The sequence below is a fragment of the Colletotrichum aenigma genome (assembly GCF_013390185.1).
Source record: "Colletotrichum aenigma strain Cg56 chromosome Unknown KSG_Cg56_contig05, whole genome shotgun sequence".
Taxonomy (NCBI): domain Eukaryota; kingdom Fungi; phylum Ascomycota; class Sordariomycetes; order Glomerellales; family Glomerellaceae; genus Colletotrichum; species Colletotrichum aenigma.
In genome coordinates this window covers 5,041,707-5,065,375 of record NW_023500911.1, presented here as the reverse complement: position 1 = coordinate 5,065,375, position 23,669 = coordinate 5,041,707, and the positions used below count along the sequence as shown (strand labels likewise).

Below are 23,669 nucleotides of genomic sequence, written 5' to 3'. Positions count from 1 at the left end.
TGCGGGCGGAGCTGGCCGCATGCTGCATCTGGGCTACCTTGGACGCTTCAACAACGTACTCCGGAAATCCTCTCAAAGTACAGTTGGTGTAATAGTTCTCAGAAGAAAGACATGCGAGCCCTTGATAGAAGGAACTCATTACCGAGGTCGAGTTAGAAATGCTGGACACGAGTATCAGCTCAGATGGTGCGCGTGGTAGGCCCATATCCCTGAAGTTGACTCATTACAACATCGAATCGTTCTATCTAGTACTGTTGATTGCGCATTTAGAGGCGTCCTGATTACCGGAACCATTAACGTATGAGGACACGATAGAAACAGTCTTAGTTAAAATGTCGCTTAGAAGTAAATTGAAAGCTTTCTAGGAACTTTTGTTGGGCTAGAGGAGGTTTCAGGAATACATCTTGTAGCGCTTAGCAACACGCCTTTGAGATGAACTTGATATTTTCCAGTGGCATTGCCGCCGAATTGAAATTATGAGACTTTAGTATGAACTAACCTTGTGAGCTTGAGAAGAGCCTGATCCGTCAGTTGAAGAGACTCTTCCGGGAGAAAATCTCAGGAGACGTAGCTAACGGCCGGGGCGACTTTTTCCTTCGTTGCGTTCAAAGTGCGGGACATGATATCTTACCCAGAGCCTGTCTTTCAGAAATCCACCAACTGTAACCCCATCGACAATGATGGTTTGCGCGGTGGCCCATTGGGTAATAGAAGCCACCGCGAGTAAATGTAGAACGGCGTCGAGCCCGGCGTTTGTTTCTGCAACAGCTGGCAAGAACACTGAAGGAACCGAAGAAGTTTAAGCCCGCCAGGAAGACGGCAGAAACTAGAGCTGAGTTTTCGAAAAAGTCTTCAAGCATCATGGAGGCCATGAGATTAACTGGGAGGAAGTGAAACGAGGCCAATAGAAGCCACACCGTACACGGCAATCGATTATCATGTTGAGAATAAGCCTCGGCTTTGTAGGACTTTGGGCCGCCGTTAGCAGACTCACAATCTGCCAGGGTAACAGGGGATAACCAACGTCTGCACCAGTGAAGGCGGCCCCGAAGACTTTTCCGAATCTATGCTGAAAGCCAACCCCGGGCGGCATAGAAAATGGGGCCTGAATCCCGGGTAGTGGGGCCGAAGATGGCCGACTGAAGCGGTGAAAATGACTCGTTTCCTGCAACATCCAGCACACTCGTACGCAGATCTGCCTCGGCTTGATGGGGCTTGCAATCTTAAACGACCGCAGCTCATTTGCCTCCGTGAACACGAGCACGGAAGCTGTGCTGAACTGCTGATCCCACTTGGCGGTGCGAGCCATGTTGCCCGTGGGCTGCTTAGCCCAGCCAAGCTCAGTCTCTGCCATCTGGATGTTAGATCAAGACATCTATAGCTTTACAGAACTTTGGAGCTGATAACTGACTTCGCTCCTTTTTTTTCCCCTTACGAATGGAAAAGATACGCGCAAGCAAGAAAATAGAGGCTAGACCCAACGCTCAAGCGGTCTCCTGTTGTCTTTCGAACACGTTAGGTCCGACAAAATCCCACCTATTTCGTAGACCTACCGGATACATCCGGATAACAACAGCAAGCATGGGGGTATCGCAGGGTAAAGATTTCGCAACACTTTGTCATAAACCTTGTTGACATCGCTTGCGTTGGTCCCCCAGTATTGCTTGCCGCAGAAGTCACTACAAGGGGTAATTGAACCCTGGCAGGAACAGTCCTCATGTGATTTTAAATTGCCAGGGCCTGGAAAAATTCATCAACAGACCCAATCGTCTGATGTGTTGACTTGACTGTCCGTGTAGCCTTCTGGAATGCAGTCTCTGGGTCTATTGCATTCTAATTCAAGTTGCGACGATACTGCGATTGAATGCTGTTTGACACGGAATAAGTTCTCAACTCAATCCATTCCGTTTGGCGCTTTTGTTTTTTTTGTTATAATCTATACTACGAGTAGATGGTGCATTTCCAATACTCTCCACATATCACAACGACGATTTCTCGCCAATGATCAGTAGTATGGCAGCACCCTCTGCTGCTGGAGTGCTAGTATGCTTCCTACCTTTTCAGCGATGAAGTTTAGATGTGGCGAGGCTGACATTGCGATCACTGTTGTTAGGGCTGCTTGTTCACACTCCTCGGTTTGTCAGGTCTTCTCATCCTAGCACGACTGTGGCTTCGGCTGCAGATCCAGTCACAGCCTCTCGCACTCAGCGATGGACTTTTGGTCATCGCATGGTTTAGCTGTGTAGCACAAGCTGTTTTGGTTATTCTTATGCGCAACGAAGACGTACTGCATCCTGATATCAACTACACCCTCTTCAACTGGGAGGCCAACCCCGCTAAGCTTGAACATGTGAGAAAGGTGAGTGACCACGCATGCATCCACTTGAACCCAATATCGGAAGAGACTCATGTCTAGAGTTCAGTTAATCTGGGTGACCATTTTCCCCTTCTTCAGCGCTCTTTACTTCTGCAAATTTGCTCTACTCGCGACATACCTCCAATTATTCCCACCATTTATGACGGTCTTGCGCAAAATGCTTTACGCGACAATTGTCTATTGCGTCTCAGGTTATATCGTTTCGATTTCATTACAGTTATTCCTTTGCTGGCCCATCGAGCGTAATTGGTATGGCGACCCTTGAAAAGCCCTTCCCCTAGTCTCTTGCTTAATGCCGCCTCTCCAGGTCGTTTTTGAACCCATCAGGTCTCTGCAGCATCCAAATCATGACAACTATTTTCCATGTGTCGTGGGCATTACATTTTAGTGCCAATCTATGCAGTTAGTCGAGAGTTCCGCCGCCAGGCTTCCACAAATGAGTGCTAACGAGTGTGGAAAGTACTGGTTATGCCATTCTTCATTCTTAAGGGTTTACAGATGAAGAGAAGCACCATGGTTGGCATTTATACAACTTTCGCCCTGGGCCTGTTTGATATTGCCGTTAGCCTAGCGAGGTTTTTGAGTATACAACTTGAGCCAACGTCCTCAAAATCGCTCACCATGATTCGTAAGCTTTCTCTATCAGTTTGACTCAGCCTTGAGCCTATACCTACTTTCAAAGTTTCAAGATATCCCCGAGGATTCCAAGTGCTAACAGACGTCTACCCAAGAAATATGGGCTATCCTCGACGAGCACATTGCGCTGATAGTTGCTTGTATCCCATCATTACGTCAATACCTTCGACTACGTTTTGACGCTAACTCTGCCGCTAAACGGTCTTACGGTCATAACCACAGTTTACATAACAGACACCATGAAGCCAATCCAAGACCGGGAGGTGACGACGAGAGCGGTATTGAGGTCAATAGACCTGCATTTGCAGAGACCTGCCGTTCAGGACACAGAGGCAGAGAGTCGGAAGACGATTCCTGGTCAGATGGGAAGAAGAGCAATCGTAGCGACGTGGAACTCGTTCCCATTCAAGTGCGGGAAGGCCAGAAAGGCAACGCGTCTCGAAGGACGCGTTCTGTCATCCGGGTCGACCAAGAGTTTACAATCACAACTACCGTGATTAATTCATAGCGAAAACACTGTCGCAGATGGAATTGTACTGTCCGGCGTAAAAAGGCCATGTGGTCACACATCGCATTAATTACTGCTCTCTTTAGGAGCCAAAGCTTGCCAATGGGAGTCCTTTGAAGTAAGAAGAAATTGGGAATCTTGTTTGAGTACGCTGTGAGATGCTCATCCGACGTTGCGAGTTTGACGATGAGGACTTCACCGGCAGCGAGGTCATACATGGAGTCAGGTTTCGTATGAGTAAACGCCCATCTCTAAATAAAACTCGATATTGCAGGCTACATATCCAATTCCCAACCAACTGATCGACGCGACAATGCCTCTCATTCCCCGTGACATTGTGAAAGTCTGGTCGAGATGGCTCAATCGTTTCGTGGGACAACGCCAGTCGGCGATAGCCTCAAAGCACCACGGTGTTGCCTCCAAAACATCCTATCACCTTGGCAGCACTGCCATCTACCCAAGGCAAGCTATCGGGCGAAGAGTCAGCGGGCAGGTTGCAATGCAAAAGTCAGGGGGTAACAGTGGGACCCTCTACCAATAACACCTTGTTGCAGCAGACGTGAAGGTGGCACAGTCGCTGTAGTGAGACACACGGGGTTGAATTAGACTGAACGGCACAGCAAGATCCATTTTCTCCTTCCATTCTCGTCGCCATTTCCGTCGCTCACGCGTATTCTCGTGGTTGCTGCGAAAACACGTTGTTGGCCTTCATCGCCAAAGTTGCTGAGCCCTCGACAATACTTCCATTGAACCCAGCCTGGAAGCCCAGCTCCTCTGTGTGCAAGGTAGGGAACTAACAGAATGCTCAACAAGCCGAATGAAGCTGACTTCCCGCGCAGCCTGACGTGTCTTACCCCTGCTATGCAATTCGTGTCTCTCCCCTTTGTGACGAAGTCGGCACCCCCGTGTCCCTGTTCGAATGGAGCCGAAACGAAAAGTTCTTCACGAGAATCCCGACTATGCACCACATGCGCATCTCGACAAGCGACGCCACGTGGTACGAGAGGCAAAACCCAGACTCGCGCGCCACGAATACACTGTGGGCTGGATCTGCGCCATAGTTACGGAGTACGTCGCTGGGCAGGCGCTGTTAGACGAAGAGCACGAGCGCCATCACGACCTCCCCTTGCATGATGCGAGCCACTATACACTGGGCAGAATTGGGCAGCACAACATTGTCATGGCCGTGTTGCCAGAATATGGCACATCGGCCGCGACAGCCGTTGCTAGGGATATGCTGCATAGCTTTCCCCACGTCCGCATCGGTCTGATGGTGGGCATTGCTGGCGGCGCTCCGACACGCAAGAACGATATCCGTCTCGGAGATATCGTGGTCGGTACTCCTCGTAATGGACAGAGCAGTGTGGTTCAATACGACTTCGGAAAGGCCGTACAAGGTCAAAACTTTCAGAAAACCGGTTTGTTGAACCAGCCGCCATGGCGCTTGAGCACCGCAGTCAACGGACTCCAAGCCCGGCACAGGAGAGGCGGGCACCAAATACAAGAGACCATCAGCGATATTCTTGATGAATACCCAAACTTGAAGAGTGAATATGCTCGTCCAGGTCACGATAGCGACATGCTTTATCGAAGCAGTGTTGTCCACCCTTCAACGTCTGAGGGGCCCTGTGCCGAAGTTTGTGGGCATGCCCCTTCAAAGATCGTGGACAGACCTGCGCGGGCTGCGGACAAGCTTGTTGTTCACTACGGAACAATTGCCTCAGCCAACCAGGTGATGAAAGACGCCTTAATTCGCGACAAGCTTGCCATCGAACACAACTTCTTATGCTTCGAAATGGAGGCTGCAGGTCTAAGCAACACCCTTCCTTGCTTGGTTATTCGCGGCATTTGCGACTACTCTGACTCCCACAAGAACAAGGCATGGCAAGGATACGCAGCCATTGCTGCTGCTGCATATGCCAAAGATCTGTTGTTTGAGCTTAGTCGGCTATGTTCTCCAACGCCAGCTCCGACATCAACTCAGTTGCGCAACCTGGGGGTTGCCGTTGATGGGGAACAACACCTGATTGACGAACGAAGAAAGCAACTGCTGGAATCATTGACCTTCGAACAAATTGATGCTCGGCAAATGACTATTAAGAGAGCGCACGCTAGAACATGCAAATGGGTACTGAAAAGTTCTCAGTATCTCGACTGGCTGGATCATAGCAAACGCGACACACATCATGGTTTCTTATGGATCAAAGGAAAACCAGGAACAGGGAAATCGACGTTGATGAAGTTCATATCCACGAATTACCGCAAGAAAATGCAGCAAAGCACTTTAATCACCTTCTTCTTCAACGCACGAGGCGAGCAACTGGAGAAGTCCACAACGGGAATGTACAGATCGCTGCTTGTTCAACTTATTGTCGGTTTTCCTCAGCTTCGGACGTTCTTAGACTTTCCAGCTATGATGACACCAACAAACGGGCTTCTAGTGTGGACTCTTGAGTCCCTCAAAGACCTTTTCGAAGAGGCAGTCTTGAACATTGAGAATCTGTCTGTGACTTGCTTCATAGACGCACTGGATGAGTGTGACGAAGATGAGATACGGAACACGGTGTCGTTCTTCGAACACGTTGCCGAAGCTACTACGCGGAAGAGGGTGAGCTTTCAGGTCTGCTTCTCGAGTAGGCATTACCCTTACATCACGATTTCGAAGGCAGTCAGCCTCGTTCTGGAAGGGCAACAAGGGCATCAGGATGACATCATCAACTATGTGAGCAGCGAATTGAAGATCGGGGATAGCAAAGTCGCCCAGCAGATCCGCCATGATCTTCAGGAAAAGGCGTCTGGAGTTTTCATGTGGGTTGTTCTGGTCGTGGACATTCTCAACAAGGAATACGACGGAGGTCGCATGCATCGACTTCGACAAAGACTTCGAGAAATCCCTAGCGACCTGAATACTTTGTTTCGAGACATTTTGGTCCGTGATCGCCACCACAGGGATGAACTGCTTCTTTGTATCCAATGGGTGCTCTTCGCGAAGGAGCCGTTGAGACCGGAGCAACTGTACTTTGCGATACTGTCCGGGGTTGAGATCGATTCAACCGAAGCCTTGTCTGACTGGGACCCTGAGGATATCACAGCCGACATTATGAAGAGGTTCATCCTTGATTCCTCCAAGGGCCTCACTGAAGTCACCAAGGCAAAAACCCCGACAGTCCAGTTCATCCATGAGTCGGTGAGAGATTTTCTCCTGAAGCACGATGGACTGAGTCAAATCTGGTCCGAGTTTGGCAGTAACTTCAGCGGGCAATGTCATGAAAGACTGAAATGCTGCTGCATCAACTATCTTAATGTTGCCACATCCGTGCAAATCGGCAAGACTCTCCCACAAGCCTCGTCCGGCGAAGCCCATAAGCTGCAAGAATCGGCAGAGAAGAAATTTCCCTTTCTGCAGTATGCCACGCAGCAGGTTCTGTATCACAGCGACAAAGCGGAAGAAGCAGGAGTCGGCCAGCTTGAATTTCTTCAATCGTTTGATCTCGCCGGTTGGATAACCTTGGACAATCTTTTCGAAAAGCACAGAATACGTCGGCATACGCCTAATGCCAGCCTGTTGTACATCTTAGCTGAGCAAAACAGAGCCAAACTCATCAGAATCAACCGCCACAAGCTGGCATGCTTCAAAGTTGAAGATGAGAGGTATGGTACCCCAATGCTTGCGGCTCTAGTTACCCAGAGTTCTGATGCTGTACACGCATTTTTGACTGCTCATAAAGAAGCCAATCCTAGCAGCTTGGCACTCAAAAATTTGAAGATGTCCCACCGTCAGGAATGGACCGTGTTAAACAAGCATTCACGGGATTTCACCTTCAATGCGAAAAAAGGCGTCTTTCTGCATGCGTCTGAATTCGGCAACGAAATGGTCGTTGCTCTGCTCTTCGAGCTAGGAGAGACCAAAATCGTTATTGCAGACACTCGATTCAGCAAGGCGATGTCATACGCCGCCAAGAGTGGGCACTTGGCCATCTGCCACTTGTTTGTGAATAATGGCCAGATAAACATCGACCAACCGGACGAGTCTGGCTTGACACCATTATGTCACGCGTCCATACACGGACATGACACCATCGTCAGCCTGCTTATTGGAACTGGGCGAGTCCATATCCAGCGTAAGGACAAAGACGGCCGAACGGCATTCTTTCATGCTTCTAAGCAAGGGCATGCCGCTGTTGTCAGACTGCTTGTTGAAACCGGTCAAGTCCATATTGACCAGAAGGACACAAGCGGCCGAACGGCATTCTCACTTGCTTCTGAAAACGATCGCTATGATGTCGTGAAGCTACTCGTTGAATCAGATTCAATCGAGGTAAACTCCAGATGCAACAAGGGTCGAACACCGCTTTCATACGCCGCGTCCAAAGACTCGAATTCAACCGTTCTGAAGTTCCTGCTTGAGAATACTGAAGCCGATGTGAACTTGAGGGATATATCAGGCAAATCCCCGTTGTCGTATGCTGCACTGAAGGCCTTTCCAAATAACATGAAGCTCTTGCTAGACACTGGTATGGTCGAGGTCGACGCTAGAGACGAGTCGGGGAGAACACCTTTGTCATATGCTGCAGGAAGTTTGTTCTATGGTGTTGGTGCAGTCTGCGCTGCGGCACAAAAGGTCAAGCTTCTTCTTGAGACAGGTCGGGTCGAGGTGGAGTCTCGGGACAACTGGGGACGAACACCACTATTACATGCAGCCCAGACTGGCTATGTTGAACCTGCCAAACTGTTATTAGACACGGGTCAGGCCAGTATATATTCAGAAGACAGGAACGGACAGACACCTTTATCGTTCTGCTCTTCGCGGTTTGTTTACGAAGAAAGTCCCTTTGTCCTATTATTCAAACTCTACCTTTGATAGAAACAGATCATAGTCAGCTAAGATACTTTCACTACTAATTTCGTTAACCCGTTTTCATTTCATTCACGCAAATCACAAAACAGGTACTTTTACTCGAGGACGGCAAATCGAACGAAGCTTGCAGACGTTCACCCCATCCCTTGCCATGGGTTTTCTGGACAAGAAGATCGCTCGCTGATGATAAGGGTAAGCTCGCATAGAATAAGTGGTCTAACAATTGATCATATCAAGAAAATTTGGTTACCATACGTACCACAAGATGTTAGATCACATGAGACTAAGACACCTTACACTTCTTGACATCATCTGCGTTGTATGATACTTGACTTGATATGCGGATACTCGGTGCATGAAACTTCCTTTATCGCAAGCAGACGCCATTAAATCCTGACAACCACCTTACCAGAGTTCATTCTCCCCCAAAGGCGCTCATAAGCCATCTGTGCCTCTCCAAAGCGGAAGGCCTTAGCGTCTACAATCGGCTTGATATTCCACTCATCGATAGCGCGATTGATTTCGACAATTTGCTCCCGAGATCCGACGAAGATGCCTCGAACAGTGCAAATATGATTTAGAGCTTCTATCAAGTTTGGCTGTTGGTCATTCTCAGCGAAGGTCAAGAAGCCAATTATCGTGATAAGGCCTTCAAGTTTGATTGCCTTCAATGACTGGGCCACAATAGCTGCTCCGCCAATCTCGAGGATATGATCGAAGCCAAGTCCCTCGATAGTGAGGGCCCTGGCGGCATCTCCCATTCGGCAACATCTCGATAGTTGATGACATGCGAAACACCCATCTTTTTGAGGATGTCAGCTTTGTCGTTTGAAGACGTAGTTGCAACGACTGTCGCTCCTGTGGTGTCAGCGAATTGAATAGCAGCCAAGCTGACGCCGCCAATGCCTTGAGTCAGAACCCAATCGTCCGCCTTCAGCTTCTTCAGACCGAAAAGAGCGTTCCAAGCTGTCAAAGCCGCACAAGTCAAAGTCCTAGCTTCAACAGAGTCTAGAGTAGACGGAGCAATGACTAGGCCGTGGTCAGGGAACACAGCGTACTTGCGCAGGGTGCCATCAACAACTCCGCCCAGACCACTTCCCAAGGCCTCGGGTGTGATTAGGTTGGTCTGATGAAGCTCGTGGAACAAGGCGCAGACCTTATCACCAGCGGTGAAGTCGTTCACCTTAGGCCCAACAGCCAAAACCATGCCTGCGCCGTCGGAGCCCGCAATAACAGGCGTCTTCATTGCAAAGGGGTAAAGTCCCTAGGTTTATCAGCACATAAGCATTAAAACTGGCCAGACTGGTTTTCAGAAGCACATACCCTAGGGATAGCCAGGTCTCAGTAGTTAAGGGAAACAGCCTTAATCTGGATAAGGACGTTATAATCGCCTAAAGCACTCTTAGGAACATTATTAACTAGTTAAAATCTATCAAAGTTATCACTTTAAATATTAATAACCTTTAGGCCTAGGTCTTTAAGGGGATAGTGTTACGGTCAGCTATCCGACAGTAGGGTCTGCTAACAGAAGCTGGAGATTGACACGTTATAACAGCATACTGGGGTCGTGGTCTGGGTCGTAGGTTGTAGGCTGTAGTAGATCGGTCTTTAGAGGCTAAAGTGATCAGTCTTAGACTCAACAAGTAATTCGCAGTGAAGGTAAGCTGAGAGTATCTGTGAGGATGAATACTAAGTTAATTACTGAAGAGCTATAGAAGTCTGACTATAAGCTAAGCTTAGGGTTATACTATATATAAGTTCTGAATAGTTCCTTTTATCTTACTACTGGTTTCTAACTAAGTATTAGTGAGCGCTTAGTAATTATAAGTGAGCACTTAGTAATTACTGCTGAGCGCTTAGTGATCCACACTATCTGCTTAGTCCTATCTTATTATTATATAACTTATATTATAGTTCTTCTATTTTAAGTGAGTCCCTATTATTCCTATAATCCTATAGAGTATAAATATTCTGTTCTAGCTGCCTAATACTTAAGTGGGTTGGTTATCTGTTATTCCTGCATAACAGGTTGTAACATCAGGTCCCCTCTCTAAAGGTCTTATCCTTAAGACCTAATATAAGTAGGTTGTTAGTCCTAGGTTGGGGATCTATTAATTATGCTTCCTGATTTACTTATGATGCTAATATTATGTCAGGTTGCATTATTAATAATCCTGCAATTTCCACGCTTTGTTATTACTGTTGTTCTCTTAATATTACTGAGAACAGATTTAAAGTCATGCTTTATTATTGTTATTATTCTAAGGGGTTATGCTATAAAATGCTGCTAGGCTCCCTGGTGTGTAGGGAGTATATTGCTATTAGTAGCACTTATTATTCTTATAATACTTCTAATAATATATTCTATTAATATAGGTCTGTTTTTATATAGTTCCTTTATTTTTTGCTAACTTATTATAGTGGAATGATTAATAGTGGAATCTTGTTGTTTGGATGATGAGGAGGAGGAAACTGAAGAGTTGTTTTGGAAGAGAATAGAAGCGCTGCAAAAGGCGTAGGCTGAAGTGAATGAAGCTCTTGCCAAATTGGATTGCGTTTGTAAGGCGAAGCAGATGATTTTTAAGAAAGGTTGTAAGGAGATGTTAGTAGTAGCAGAGGAAGATAAGTCTTCTGGGGCTCCTTTTTTAGGGTCTCCTGCAGTTCAGGAGGTGTAGTTGATAGGTGGTTTTAGCGTGGTTAACCTAGATGCTGTTCTAGGCGACTGGAATCCTAGTACTTTAAACTTCTTATTAAGGGAGTCTTAGTTATATTTTAAGGTTCCTAAGTGAATAAATAGTTTTCCTTATTATAGTTGATCTACTTTAGTAGGTGGTTTAATGAAGTAATATAGGTGTTTAATTTGCTTATATTTAGTGTTCTTTTAGACTAGTATAAAAGGTGTTAGTATAACTTCTCATTCTTAGTGTTATTATTAGTAGATTATAAGTTCTTCTGCTATATTAGTGATATTTTTAGCTAGTTCCTATGTATTATCTTTATATCTATATCCTTTCTATTTGATAAGGTATTAATACCTTTCTAGCTCTTTAAGGTGGTCTATAATTTATTCTACTTTATATTTTAGTTTATTATCTTCTATAATAATGAGGTTATCTATTTGTAAACCTTATAGGGCTGGCTTAAGAAGTGAGATATAGAATATTAGGTAGTATTTTATGGTTTCTAGGAGTTTGAGTTTGTAGTTGACTAATGAAATCACTTGTGAGATTTTGAAAGGTCTGAGTTTTTTGTAGTTAAGTTTATTATTTGGTTGCTTTGTCTTGATGTTTTGCTATATAAGATAAGTGCTATCTCCCTCTTTTAAGGTTAGTCCCTTAATCCTTTATTAATTACTAAACCATACTATTTATTATTATATAAATTTGAGTTCTTTATATGCGTTATCTTAGATATCCTTAATTTATTATACTGAGGCAACAGCTTTGACTGGAGCTAGGCCTGCTTAGGGTTCTCTATAAGCAGTAGGTTTAAATCTATAATTAAGGTACAAGGGGGATTCCTTAATACTTTCTCCTACTGCACTATTATAGGCAAATTAGGCTATTAATAGTAATATAACCTAATTATCCTAGTTATAATTAATATAGGCGTAGAGGTAGGTTTTAAGGATTTAGTTAATTTATTCTATTTGTCCGTCAGTCTGCAGGTGGAATGCAGTAGATATTAATTATTTAATACTGAGGTATGATATGATTAACTTCTAAAAGTTAGAGGTGAAGATCTTATCTCTATCTGACATAATTTCCTTAGGTATTCTATAATTAGTGATAATATATTTGAGAAATATATAGGCATATTCTTTAGCGTTACTTAATTCCTTATATAGGATCAATTAGGCGTACTTTATAAGTTAGTCTATAATAATGAGAATGCTGTTAAAGTGTACTCCTATAAGGGGTTCTTAAGACTTCAGTAGTTTGACGATAAAGTTAAGTGATATGGATTGCTAGGCGGTTTGTGGTATAGGTAAAGGTTGTAGTATACTATAAGGTTGATGTTAAGCAGGTTTGCTTTTAAAGCAGACCTTACAGTCCTTAATTACTTTTGCTATATATTCTCTAGTGACCTTTTCTCTATGTTATTATTATAGTTATTTCTAGGTTTTTATAATTCCTTAGTGACTATATATAGGGTGAGCATGAAACTCCATAATTATTTCGTTATCTAGTTCGCTAGGTGAGCTAGTATTAGATTGTCCAGCTATTATTAAGAGTTTAGTTATTAGTATTAGGTCTCTATTATTATTTCCTTTAAGGATCACCTAGGTTTCTTTAGGTATTAGGATGTTATAGTGTAGTTATCAGCTAAAGGTGTTAGCTCTGCTATTATCTAATCCCTTATAGTAGATAATTTAGAAGTTGAATTTTAATAAGAATTTTAACTATTTAATCTGTTATTTATTTAATACTTTTAAAGTTATAAAGTGTGAAAGGTTCTTATAGTCTAAATACATAAGTATTTTGTGGATAGTTCCTAAGAGCTTAGGTCTCTATTCTTCAAAGGCTTTAATAATTGCTATGAGTTCCTTATTATAGAACTGATAGTTGAGTTTGGGTCTATAGAGCTTGCGAGAGAAGAAGGCGTATAGATATAGTTATCCTTCTGAATCTTATTAAGATAGTTACGCTCTAATTATATAGTTAGATATATTAGGCTCTATTTCAAACTGCTTTATTAGGTCTGGAATAATTAAGATAGGCTTACTAGCGATAAGGTCCTTAATCTTCTGGAATACTGTTTATTATGGTTCTTCCTATATAAAGGGTATATCTTTGCAGCTGAGGCTTATAAAAGCTATTATAATCTTACTATAATCTTTAATAAACTTACAGTAGAAGTTAATAAAACCTAAGAATCCTTAGACTTCCTTAAGGTTATTAGGTACTAGCTATTCCTTAATAGCTTTAACTTTATTTTCTGATATATAGACTTTCCTAGGGGTGATAGTGAATCTGAGGTATTCCACCTTTTATATATAGAATTTGCTTTTCTTAGGTTTAACTAACAGCTTAGCTTCTTAGAGGGCTTATAAGATATGGTGCATATCTTTTTTATATTTCTTAAGTGTTAATAAAAAGATGAGGATATCATTAAGATAGACTACTATGCAGATATTAATATATTTGCATAGAACTTAGTTGATTATATTCTGGAATATTGCAGGGGTATTAATAAGGCTGAAGGGCATAACAAGGTATTTGAAGTGTCCTTTTTATATTCTAAAGGCAGTCTTCCATTCTTCTCCTTACTTTATTCTAATAAGGTTATAAGCTCCTTTAAGGTTAAGGGCTATGAACTAGTTAGCTTTATAGAGAAGTTATCTCATTTTGTTAATAAGTAGTAGTAGGTAATAATTCTTAATTATTATTTTGTTAAGTATGCAGTAGTTAATATATAGTTATAGTTTTCTGTTCTTCTTTAGTATAAATAGGATTAGGCTTCCTGCTGGTGAGGTGGAAGGTCTAATATATCCTTTCTTAAGGTTTTCTTTAAGGTATTTATCTAAGGCTTCTATTTTAATCTAGTTAAATCTATAAATCTTATTGAATTATAGCTCTTTTCCTTCCTTGAGGGGGATTTTGTGGTTAAAGCTAGTATGTTTAGGCAGTCCTGTTTCTAACTTAGCTATAAAGAGTTTCTTATAAACTCTATATTCTTCTGGGATAGATAGAAGTAGATTATTCGTTTGTTTGAGATCTGTTGTTATTAATAGTTATAATATAGCTTCTTTTGCTTTAAGGTAGCAGATATATCATTTTGCTGTTTCTTATTATGTCAGCTTATTTGAGGCCTGCCTTTTATAGTACTGCTTAGGGACTAAGTCGTTATGGTCCTAATAGAGTTAGCCTTTGCTCTAATCTATCTGTGGGTTATTTGTTTATAGCCAGGGTAACCTTAGCATTATGTTGTATGTTCCTAGATCGGCAATATCAAATTAGATTCTTTCTTTTTAATTTAGGTAGCTTATCTTAAAGGGCGTAGTCTTATTATAGATAGTACCTCCTTTATACTTAAATTCTTCTCCTTCTGCTATATATAACTAATATAGTTGCTCTTTTCCTCCTTATTATATTTCTAGCCTATTAATGGCTTAAGGGGTAATAAAGTTTGCTTTAGCTCTACTGTTAATTAGCATAAGTGTTATCTATTTATTAATAGTAACTTTAAGTTCTGTATTATTTTTATATCCTTATAATATTTAGTAGATAGATCTTTTCCTTATTACCTATTATGATCTATCGTTAGTAGGTAAGCCTAGTTTTTTAACTGCTCTAGTTATCCTATCCTAGGTAGGTGATGCGTTTTCCTTCCCATACTACCTTAGTGAGGCTGTTCTTATAGGTTTTAACCTGAGGAGGTCTTAGTCCATTCTTTATAATTCTCTATGCGCAGGCCTTATCTTAATAATAGACTTGGCATTTGTCGCGCTAGCATTCGTTCTATTTCATACTGTTGTCATACTGGCATCTCATAGGGAACTGTAGGCTTGGTTGAAAGGTAGTAATCATTTTGTTAAAAGTTGTTATTATCTATCTAATTATAATATATATAGCATAAACATCCTTAACAGGTTTGTTGTTATATCTTCTAGGGTAGAACTAATAGTTATACTTATCTCCTATATATTCTTTGCATTTATTAAAGAAATATTAAGGCTATAAGAAGGTTTAATATTATTAGTAGTTACTTTATAATGCAGGATGGTCTTCTGTGTAGAGCTTAGGGGTGTAATCTTAATCCTATTATGCTGCTGAGATCCTATAGAAGTGCTGTTATTATTTATCTTATAATATATTCACTTCTTTATACTAAAGGAGTTGTTATGTTATTTCTTTAGTATCAGAGTCTTCTTTAGAACTAGTGTTGTCCACACTAGGGGTGAGTCTATAGGTGATTTCTATCTGAGCGTTTTATTAGGCAACGTCGTAAGGTTTATTTGAGTTATAGGGTGAGCTTTCTCCTTCTCTAAAGGTCTAGTTGTAGGTTATACTGAGGAGTTATTATTCTATTAGGAGGTTATATTAATATTCTAGTTCTTCTTCAGATTCTATTAGTTATATTTATCTGTTATCTTCTTGCTTAATTAGCTCTATCTCCTTTTAGATTTATTATTCTTTATAATAGAGTTGCTGGCTAGTTATATGTGGGGTGATTAGCTTTAATTGCTGAATTTATAGCATCTTATTAAGTTATTCAACTGGTTTTCTAGCAACTTTGCTATTATTAGAATATATTATTACTAAGGTCCTAGGGTGAGTGTCTAGGATGGTTATATTATATCTAGACTGTTTAGGGTTGCTATCCCTTAGGTAGTGTCCTAATATTTCTTTATCTTTGAGGTGAATCTAGTAGTTATTATTATAATATCTGGTCTAGGGCTGGGATATATATAGGGCTTTTGCGATTATATTAACTTATTAGGGTTGCTTAGCTACTGGTTTCCAGGGGAGCTTTTTAGGTTGTCTATAGTCTTTAGCGATATAGCTTTACTTATTGCAGTTATAGCATTTAGGGTTCTAAGGTTTCTTATTATTAGATTTAGTTATTATGCTGAGATCTATAGGTCTGCTGTATTATCTATAAGTAATGCTTTGTTGAGGGTTGTTCTAATTGCTGTGGGGTTTGTTGTTGTTCTATTGGTGGTTAAATTTCTGCTAGGGTTACTATTAGTATTTACGTCTGGAGTTTAGTCCTTATTATCTTTTACCTTTTTCCTTATAGCGTTTAAAAAGTTAATTATTAATTTTGATAGTAAGGTTAGAATACTGAAGGAAGTCTTTAGCGTGGTTAATCTTAATAATCTCATCTTTAACTTTATCTTTAAGTCCTTAATAGAACATAAAGATCTTAGTTTCTTTAGTAAGGTTAAGCTAGACGCTAAGTTATTAGAATATAGTAATATATTCCTTAGTAGATTTAGTTTATTATAGTTATATTAGTTCCCTTTCTGCTTATTATTTCTTATTAGGGTTTTAGAAGAGAGAGAGCATAGGGCGTCTTTAAATCCTTAAAAACTGCTGTAGATATTATAGGTCTTAGTAAAGCATTTATTTAGTGTTTTATATTTGAGAAATTCTTTTTGAATAGGTTTGAACCACTTAAGGGCTCTTCTGTGAAGGTAGGTGGCTATATAAACCATTTTCTCAGTTTAACTGGTGAAGTCGCTATAGTAGAAGTTCTAGTAATTCTTAACTTAGATCAGGAAACTCTTAAGTTATTTAGAGGTGCTGTTATAAGTGATTAAGGTGTTAAGCTTAAGTTTATATTATCCTCTAATAGGGGTAGTAATAATATTAGCAGCAGCTTGGAGGGTGTTAAGTTCTTCTTAGAGCTCTTGGACCTTCTTGAGGTTGGCGTCTCCTCTGAGGTCTTTCTCAAGTTTCTTATAAGCTTATCCAGCGTTCTGGAGTTGCTTATTAAGGTTATTTATAGCCTACGTATTTTTATTAATAAAGGTCTATATTTCTTTAGATTTAGCATCTTATTTCTAGATAATACATCAAAGCTTTTTATAACCTTCTTTAGTGAAGAAGCCTTCTCTGTTGGAGTTATACTTAAGGTCCAATATGTTATAATCTTTAACGCTGGCAAGTTCCTACGCCAGACTCTAAGGCCGGTTGCATGAGGAAGATAAAGATCCTAGGGTAGGGGACTTAGCTGAAGCATAAGAAGATATACTTATCGTTTTACTATTAGTAGGTGTTAATAGTTAACTTATTAAATAGGAGCAATTAAAGTGTTATAGTTAGCTATCTAATAGTAAGGTCTACTAATAGAAGCTGGAGATTAATATATTATAATAGTATATTAGGGTTGTGGTCTAGGTTGTAGGTTATAAGCTATAGTAGATTAGTCTTTCGAGGCTAAAGTGATCAGTCTTAGACTTAATAAATAATTTATAGTGAAGGTAAGCTGAGAGTATCTATAAGGATGAATATTAAGTTAATTGCTGAAGAGCTATAGAAGTCTGACTATAACCTAGGCTTAGGGTTATACTATATATAAGTTCTAAATAGTTCCTTTTGTCCTACTACTGATTCCTAACTAAGTATTAGTGAGCGCTTAGTGATTATGAGTGAGCGCTCAGTAATTACTGCTGAGCGCTCATTAATCCACACTATCTGCTTAGTCCTATCTTATCGTCACGTGACTTATACCATAGTTCTTCCGTTCCAAGTGAGTCCCTGTTGTTCCCGTGATCCTGCAGAGTACAAATGTCCTGTTCTAGCCGCCTGATGCCTAAGTGGGTCGGTTATCTGTTATTCCTGCATAACGGGTCGTAACAGATAGATATATTTAAAAAGGCTTTTTACAGTAAGTAGAGTCTTAACAGAAGTATGTAAAATATTACTTATATTCTAGACACTATATATACTATATTAAAGAATCTTATAATCTCTAACCTAAATACTATCGCTATTCTGTTAATATATTTTACTTATTATAAGTTATTTAACACTAAAAGAATTATAGATAGTAGTTATCCCCCACTTTATAGTTTTAATAGTATTTATAGTAATTACTATAGTATTATATAAGAGACTATAAAGTAATTAGTAACTTATTTAAACGCTATTAATGAAATCACTACTATAATTAATATAACTAAATATTAATTAATAAATAATAAAACTTCTCTATAATTATTAGCTTTATAATTAGCTCTCTAACTTAATTATAAATACTAGTAATAGAATATTAGCTACTCCTTAATTGTATAAGATACTTTATACCTATAAAGCTATTACTTAGAATATCTCTATTAATACTATACTAACTATAGTCTATTTAATTTAGAAGTTTTTTCTAATATTAAGAAGAACTTAATAAAAGAAAGACTTACCTCTATGAGTACTAGAGATGAAGTTTTGCGCAGATGAATCATCTACTGGGGTTTATTACACAGAGTTATGTATTCTATCGTAGAAATGATAGCAACTACTATAATGCCAGTCTCTTCACTTGCCTCAGAGATCAATCTTCCCACTATACATTTCTACGCTCATTTGAAAGTCTAATTTATCGGCCTTGTAGCACTTGTGAAGTTCGTCTCGAGTCCACATTTCCACTGGAATGGAACCTCATGTTCGCTGGTTGGCATCGGTATCAGAGACCTCGATCCGAAGCTCGTTTTGACTATTTCGAACTCTGGTTTCCACAGTCGACCAAAGTTAGAAATAACATGTTGCTGATTGTATACCTCAACGTCAAACCTAGAGAACGCTCTCATGACGTGAGCCTGTTGCATAATCCATTCTCAATTCAATACCGCAATCGGCGTGTTCAATGGAATTCTTTGAAATACCATGGCTCGGTTTGCGAGGTCGTTGCAGTTGTGGTCAGGGAGTGTGAGCGAATGCCGTCATCGAGCAACGTTCGAGTATCGTTGGAATATCTTACGAGATGAACCCTCGTGACGCAATCACCAAACGTTTGAAGAGAGGGATGAAGCTGGTATAAGTAACCTGCGAGTCTTGCGCCCGCAGACACGTGAATGGCTACGGCAAGCGCTCAGATGGCTAAGAGATTGTTTGAGTGGTTCTGGTCGGGTGCTCGGCCAAGACATGGATGGGTGAGAACGCCCGCAAGAACGCAAGTCAGTGGGACGATACCAGATTGACGGGACGGCAGGAGCAGGAACAGGTGTGGTCTAAGAACTCTAAAAGCTCCGTGCGGCCGCTGTGTGACGTGATGAAGAGTGCTCTAATGGTTCAAGATGGTCTATTCCGACTTCACTTCTCGAAACTATGACAGACCTCCGATATTGACAGTTTTGTTCGCGTTTGCGAGAGGCTGCTGGGTACAGAGTCTAGATATAGCGTTGAGTTGATCTTCACTTAGAGGCATGCTTGGCAATAATGATGGCCACAAGTCCATGGGAATGGCGGGGGATGAGATTGACCCCGAGGACAGAAAGCGAGTGACAGCTGAATCAAAATGCGCCAGCGCACGGCCAGCAGGAGGGAGCAAAGACGTGTCAGACAATCGGGGACCAGCTATCAGAGATTGCTGCGATATCTGCGGTATCAGACTATCTGCATCACAAGAGCAGAAAAGCGCTATCCGGCTTCTCTGAGCCGATGCAGTCCAGGCTGGGCGGGGATGGAAGTCGAATCAGGACGCGAATGGGGACGCGGATATGAGACGGTAGGGATTGTGGCGGTCGACCGTAAAGGTGCAGCATGACGACCAGTTTCACGACCCGTCCTCTTACAAGACTTCATAAGAGCTCAATCGACGATGGAAAACAGTGATCTTCTCATGTCCAGATAAGACGAGTGAATTTCATTGAATAGAGATGTTTCCAGGTGGTCCATGTTTGGATGAACCCGACGGCCTGGGTTGGGAGCTGGACGAGGGCTCCGTAAACTGCAGCAGCAGGATAGATGTGCAATGTCACCCAACAGGCTGCCTGCAATGCTTCCCTCAGGCTTCCTTCGGTCAAAGTTGGTCGACCGTCAGTCTCACCTTCAACGGTCCAGTCCATTTCAACCGGTCGCGGTGGGAAGGGAAAGGGGGACATGGGGGGACCCTTGCATGACGGGCATGGGTTCGGTTGGTTCCAGCGGACCCTGGCTGGCCTTATCAGTGCCAAGATGCCGCTAGACACAAGCCTCCACCGTGCCGAGAGATAAGAAGCTTTGGCGAATGGGGAAGCACCTGTGAAGCAGCTTCTCTTAAAGGCTTCGTGGCAGTGGAGCGAGTATTTCGCGGCGGGTGGGTGGAGGGTGGTGGTTCATGTCCTGTCACTTGGGAGATTGTCCACTGTCCACAAGGCAGCAGAAATGGAGCCAGACGCAGCAGCTTCCTATTAGCGTACCCTTCCTCTGGATACATGGTGAGTACAAGACGCTTTCCCGGTGCTGCTATTGGAGAAGCCTCGGTCTGGGCATCCGGAGAAAAAAAGGTGAGCACTGGCCTTGGTTCATCCACCTCAAATCATCCATGATTCATACTGCGTGCCACCACCATCGACAACATTCCCTCTTGATGGATTATATTGAACAACCATAAGACTTCGCCATCAAATGAGAGGTCTCAGAGGCATTTCAATGTCTTGGCTTTAACATCTCCGTGCTCCATCCGGGCGACCATGACGACACTTTGGCTTCTTCCAAGACACCACCACACACTTTTGGCTCGTGAAGTCGTCCACCTGGCGTTCTCGTCACCCGCATCGTGGGCAATCTACGACGCCACGACCATGGCTCTTTTTTCAGCTCGGTAGGTGAAATCAAGTAAAGCCATTATGGCTATCAATCGATATCCTCAAGGCTGCGATTCCCGTACTATCTTGCTCTTAAGTTGTCCGCCGTCACCTGCCAATGGCCATCAGTCAGCCCCGTCATCCACGGGTTGCTTGGCTGCATCAGTCAACCATCGATATTCAACAGCCACCCCATAATTGAATAGATACACCATATCAGGCCACACTCAATGGCGTCTCTTAGACATTCCAATTACTTACCGCTCAACGTTCTTTGAGCACCCGCGGCCTGCCTATTGCACATGTGCCAGTGTCTTATCTATTGGTGGACCTGAAGGATTCCCGACATTTCAGCCTACGGCGCAGCAGCAGAAGTCAGACCAACAAAAGCAAAAGTCTTGCATCTTGCAGGATCCTTCCAACGGTCCTGCGCGAATCAACCTGGCCAGCCGCTGCAATCAAAGCCAGCCATCCACGGAACCAGCCCCGGCCACGCTCGCCTAGCCAACCCACCTTTCCGCTTCTGGGGCCCGACATATCCCCATCCAGCTCGCTCCAATGTAAGCTCAGATTAGCGATTCGGTCTCTGTCCACCGGCCCTGGGGCCTCCCAGACCGTCTCGCTGAGTGCACCTCTTGGACATCTGAGACCTAGCCCAGCTTCGAAGAGGATTGGCACCCAAGTCGCGGTCCACGATTCAGCACGGTCTGCGACATCGGGCTTTCTTCTTGTGAAGCCTTTCCCTCGGGGCGTTGATGAAGAGGCTCTCCGGTATCGTTGCTTCTTCCCGCACAAACGGGACCGGAAGCCATCTTCTCCAAAGTCAAAACGCTCCCACCTTATTGCTTTTCCGTCCCGAACGTCTCGATAGCTCAGCAGATGGCGCGAAGCTAGTCTTGTCAAACCTAAACGGCGGTTTGCTGACGATCCAAGCCTTCTCGCCGCGCACAGAAGCTTGTGGCTGCGTCAATGTATCTAGGATTCGGAACTGCTGATCCTGCCGGCAGCCAGCGTGGTCTGTCAATGCTCGATTGGTTGATATTTGTAGAAGTTGGAAGGATCAGATACAACGTCCGCCTGAACAAGTCGTGCAACTCTGACACAGTTTTCCATGTTTGATGTCAACATTCAACGAGGTTGTGGCGTCGCGCAAGCTGCAAACCATGCCCCAGCCCTGTCAACAGGCACGGTCGCATGCATCCCTTCGCACACAATCGCTCGTGCGAAGATTTGAATCGGTGCGATGACAGGCATCCTCCCATCAAGCGGCCCGCTTCAAAACCAAGTCCCGTCCGCGTCTCCGATCGGAAGTCTTCTGGAATGCGGCAACGCGCAGGATTCGTTTGGCGCCTGGCTCTAATCTTGGACCAGTGCCGCTATTTGTTGTCATTGCTTCCCAGACAGCAGGCGGCGGCTAGGGATAGCGATAAATAACATCTTTGCTGGATTTGATGCTTGGACGTTCTATCGAATGGCACCACAAAGATGTTGTTGCATCAAAACAATACGCAAGTCAACTGAAAAAAAGACAGCAATCCGATGCACGGCGATGCCTGTTGCTGCCCCGAACTCACCCCCACTAGGCCGTGGCCAGGAAGAGCCGGCGAGCGCGGGCTTACGAGGTGCCTTAAGCAACACGCAGGGAAGGGAAATGAACACTTTCAATTGGCCGCGCGCCTCACAAACACGTCTTTGCCGTTGCGGCTCGCGTTGATGAGGCACAGCATGCCTCCTCATCGGTTTTCCTTCAATCTCAAAGTGTTCTGATCGCCTACTTCTTGCAGCCTTGGCTGTCTCGGCTCAGGCTGTTGCTTGCGCCAGCACAGTCTGGATCGTGTCGCAATCTGGGCGCTAGACGAGGAAAACTTTGTCTTGGTTTTCAGTGTTGCATTCAATGTCGACATACTCTCGAGCCCGAGGGACTACCTTGCGCTGCGGTGCAAGACCCTGAAGTTACCTACCGTTTCCCTACGAGTTTTCCGTGCCGTCCGATAAACAAACGAACAGCAACACCGGACGATGGGGCATCCAGACCCGCGGGCTGCTGAGCCTGCGGATGACCGTGGGCTTTGTTGATTCTCTCCGCATACGGGGATCTGATCAACTGAGCACAAGCCATCAGTGATGTTGGGGGCAAACACTCCATCGTATTTCCAGGCCTTTGAAGATCTCTTCAGCGCCAAAAAGGTTGTTTACTTGTGGTCAACGGACAAAAGAACGTTCGATGGCCCAGCTTGCCAAGAGCCACGGCACCGTCGAAGGGCCTGAATTAGCTTCCATCCGAGTCCCCCGATCCTAGACGACTCACCTCACGACCGTCCACACCCCGGTCTCTCTCACTCCAAATTCCTTATCAGTTCCCACATATTTTCCCGACCCACACAAGACCTGGAGACATGGGCCACGAGCATGGGTTCGCAAGCATGTGGTGTACAGGTACGTATCTATCAGCGTGGGTAGGGCGTTCTCGATGAAGCTCTCCCACAGCCAGACGGACCTCGTACCACTGCTACCCGGTAGAGGAACACGGCGCGGCCTAGTCTCGTCTCTCGGAGACGGAGAAGGATTTGGGAAGCTCGTCCCAAGATGCCCTTCTCAGCATGCAGCTCGAATCCATCTCGCCCTTTTTTATGCTTTCCTCCCCACCCCTTGGCCCTGCGCTATTGGTGTTCCCGGCATAGAGGACTGAGCAATCAGCTTGCTCCCCGTCCCATCTCTTCGGTCTCTGAGCTCCCCTTCATCATCTCTTCTGCACCAGTTCCATGGGCTGCCCATCCCTACCCTGTTCGGGGGAGTTCCATATCAAGAGATACCTACCTAGTACTGTATGCACAATGTCGGCCAGCTTACCACGAGGACCGAAGGTCCAAGGCGACGCCCACGCCCCGGCCTGCCTGATAATTTTGCTCCGTATCATTTATCTGGCCTGGACCCGGAAGGAAGACTTCATAACCGTGGTCTCCCCCTTCCCTCCGTCCCTCTCCTCCCTGCCGCACCCTATTTCCATTCCACCCTCTTCGACGTCTGCTCGCCGTTCACGAGGACGAGTGGCCCGGCGAAA

At 43.7% G+C, this 23,669-nt stretch overlaps 3 protein-coding genes across 3 annotated transcripts; 2 read left to right on the top strand and 1 right to left on the bottom strand.

Annotated features, from left to right (window-relative positions):
- Window positions 1-4,440: 4,440 nt before the first annotated feature.
- On the top strand, window positions 4,441-8,382 carry CGCA056_v008992 (Ankyrin repeat domain-containing protein 50; the record flags this gene model as incomplete). Its single annotated transcript, XM_037324239.1, has 1 exon — window positions 4,441-8,382. One exon carries the CDS (start codon window positions 4,441-4,443, stop codon window positions 8,380-8,382), a length of 3,942 nt encoding a protein of 1,313 aa, XP_037178128.1.
- A 664-nt stretch (window positions 8,383-9,046) lies between these two features.
- CGCA056_v008991 (Zinc-type alcohol dehydrogenase-like protein) lies at window positions 9,047-9,625 on the bottom strand (the record flags this gene model as incomplete). The annotated part of the gene is made up of 1 exon (XM_037324238.1): window positions 9,047-9,625. The coding sequence occupies one exon, from the start codon at window positions 9,623-9,625 to the stop codon at window positions 9,047-9,049; it is 579 nt and encodes a 192-aa protein (XP_037178125.1).
- Window positions 9,626-19,259: 9,634 nt separating this feature from the next.
- Window positions 19,260-19,587, top strand: CGCA056_v008990 (uncharacterized protein; the record flags this gene model as incomplete). Its single annotated transcript, XM_037324237.1, has 2 exons — window positions 19,260-19,292; window positions 19,348-19,587. 2 exons carry the CDS (start codon window positions 19,260-19,262, stop codon window positions 19,585-19,587), a joined length of 273 nt encoding a protein of 90 aa, XP_037178126.1.
- Window positions 19,588-23,669: the final 4,082 nt, after the last annotated feature.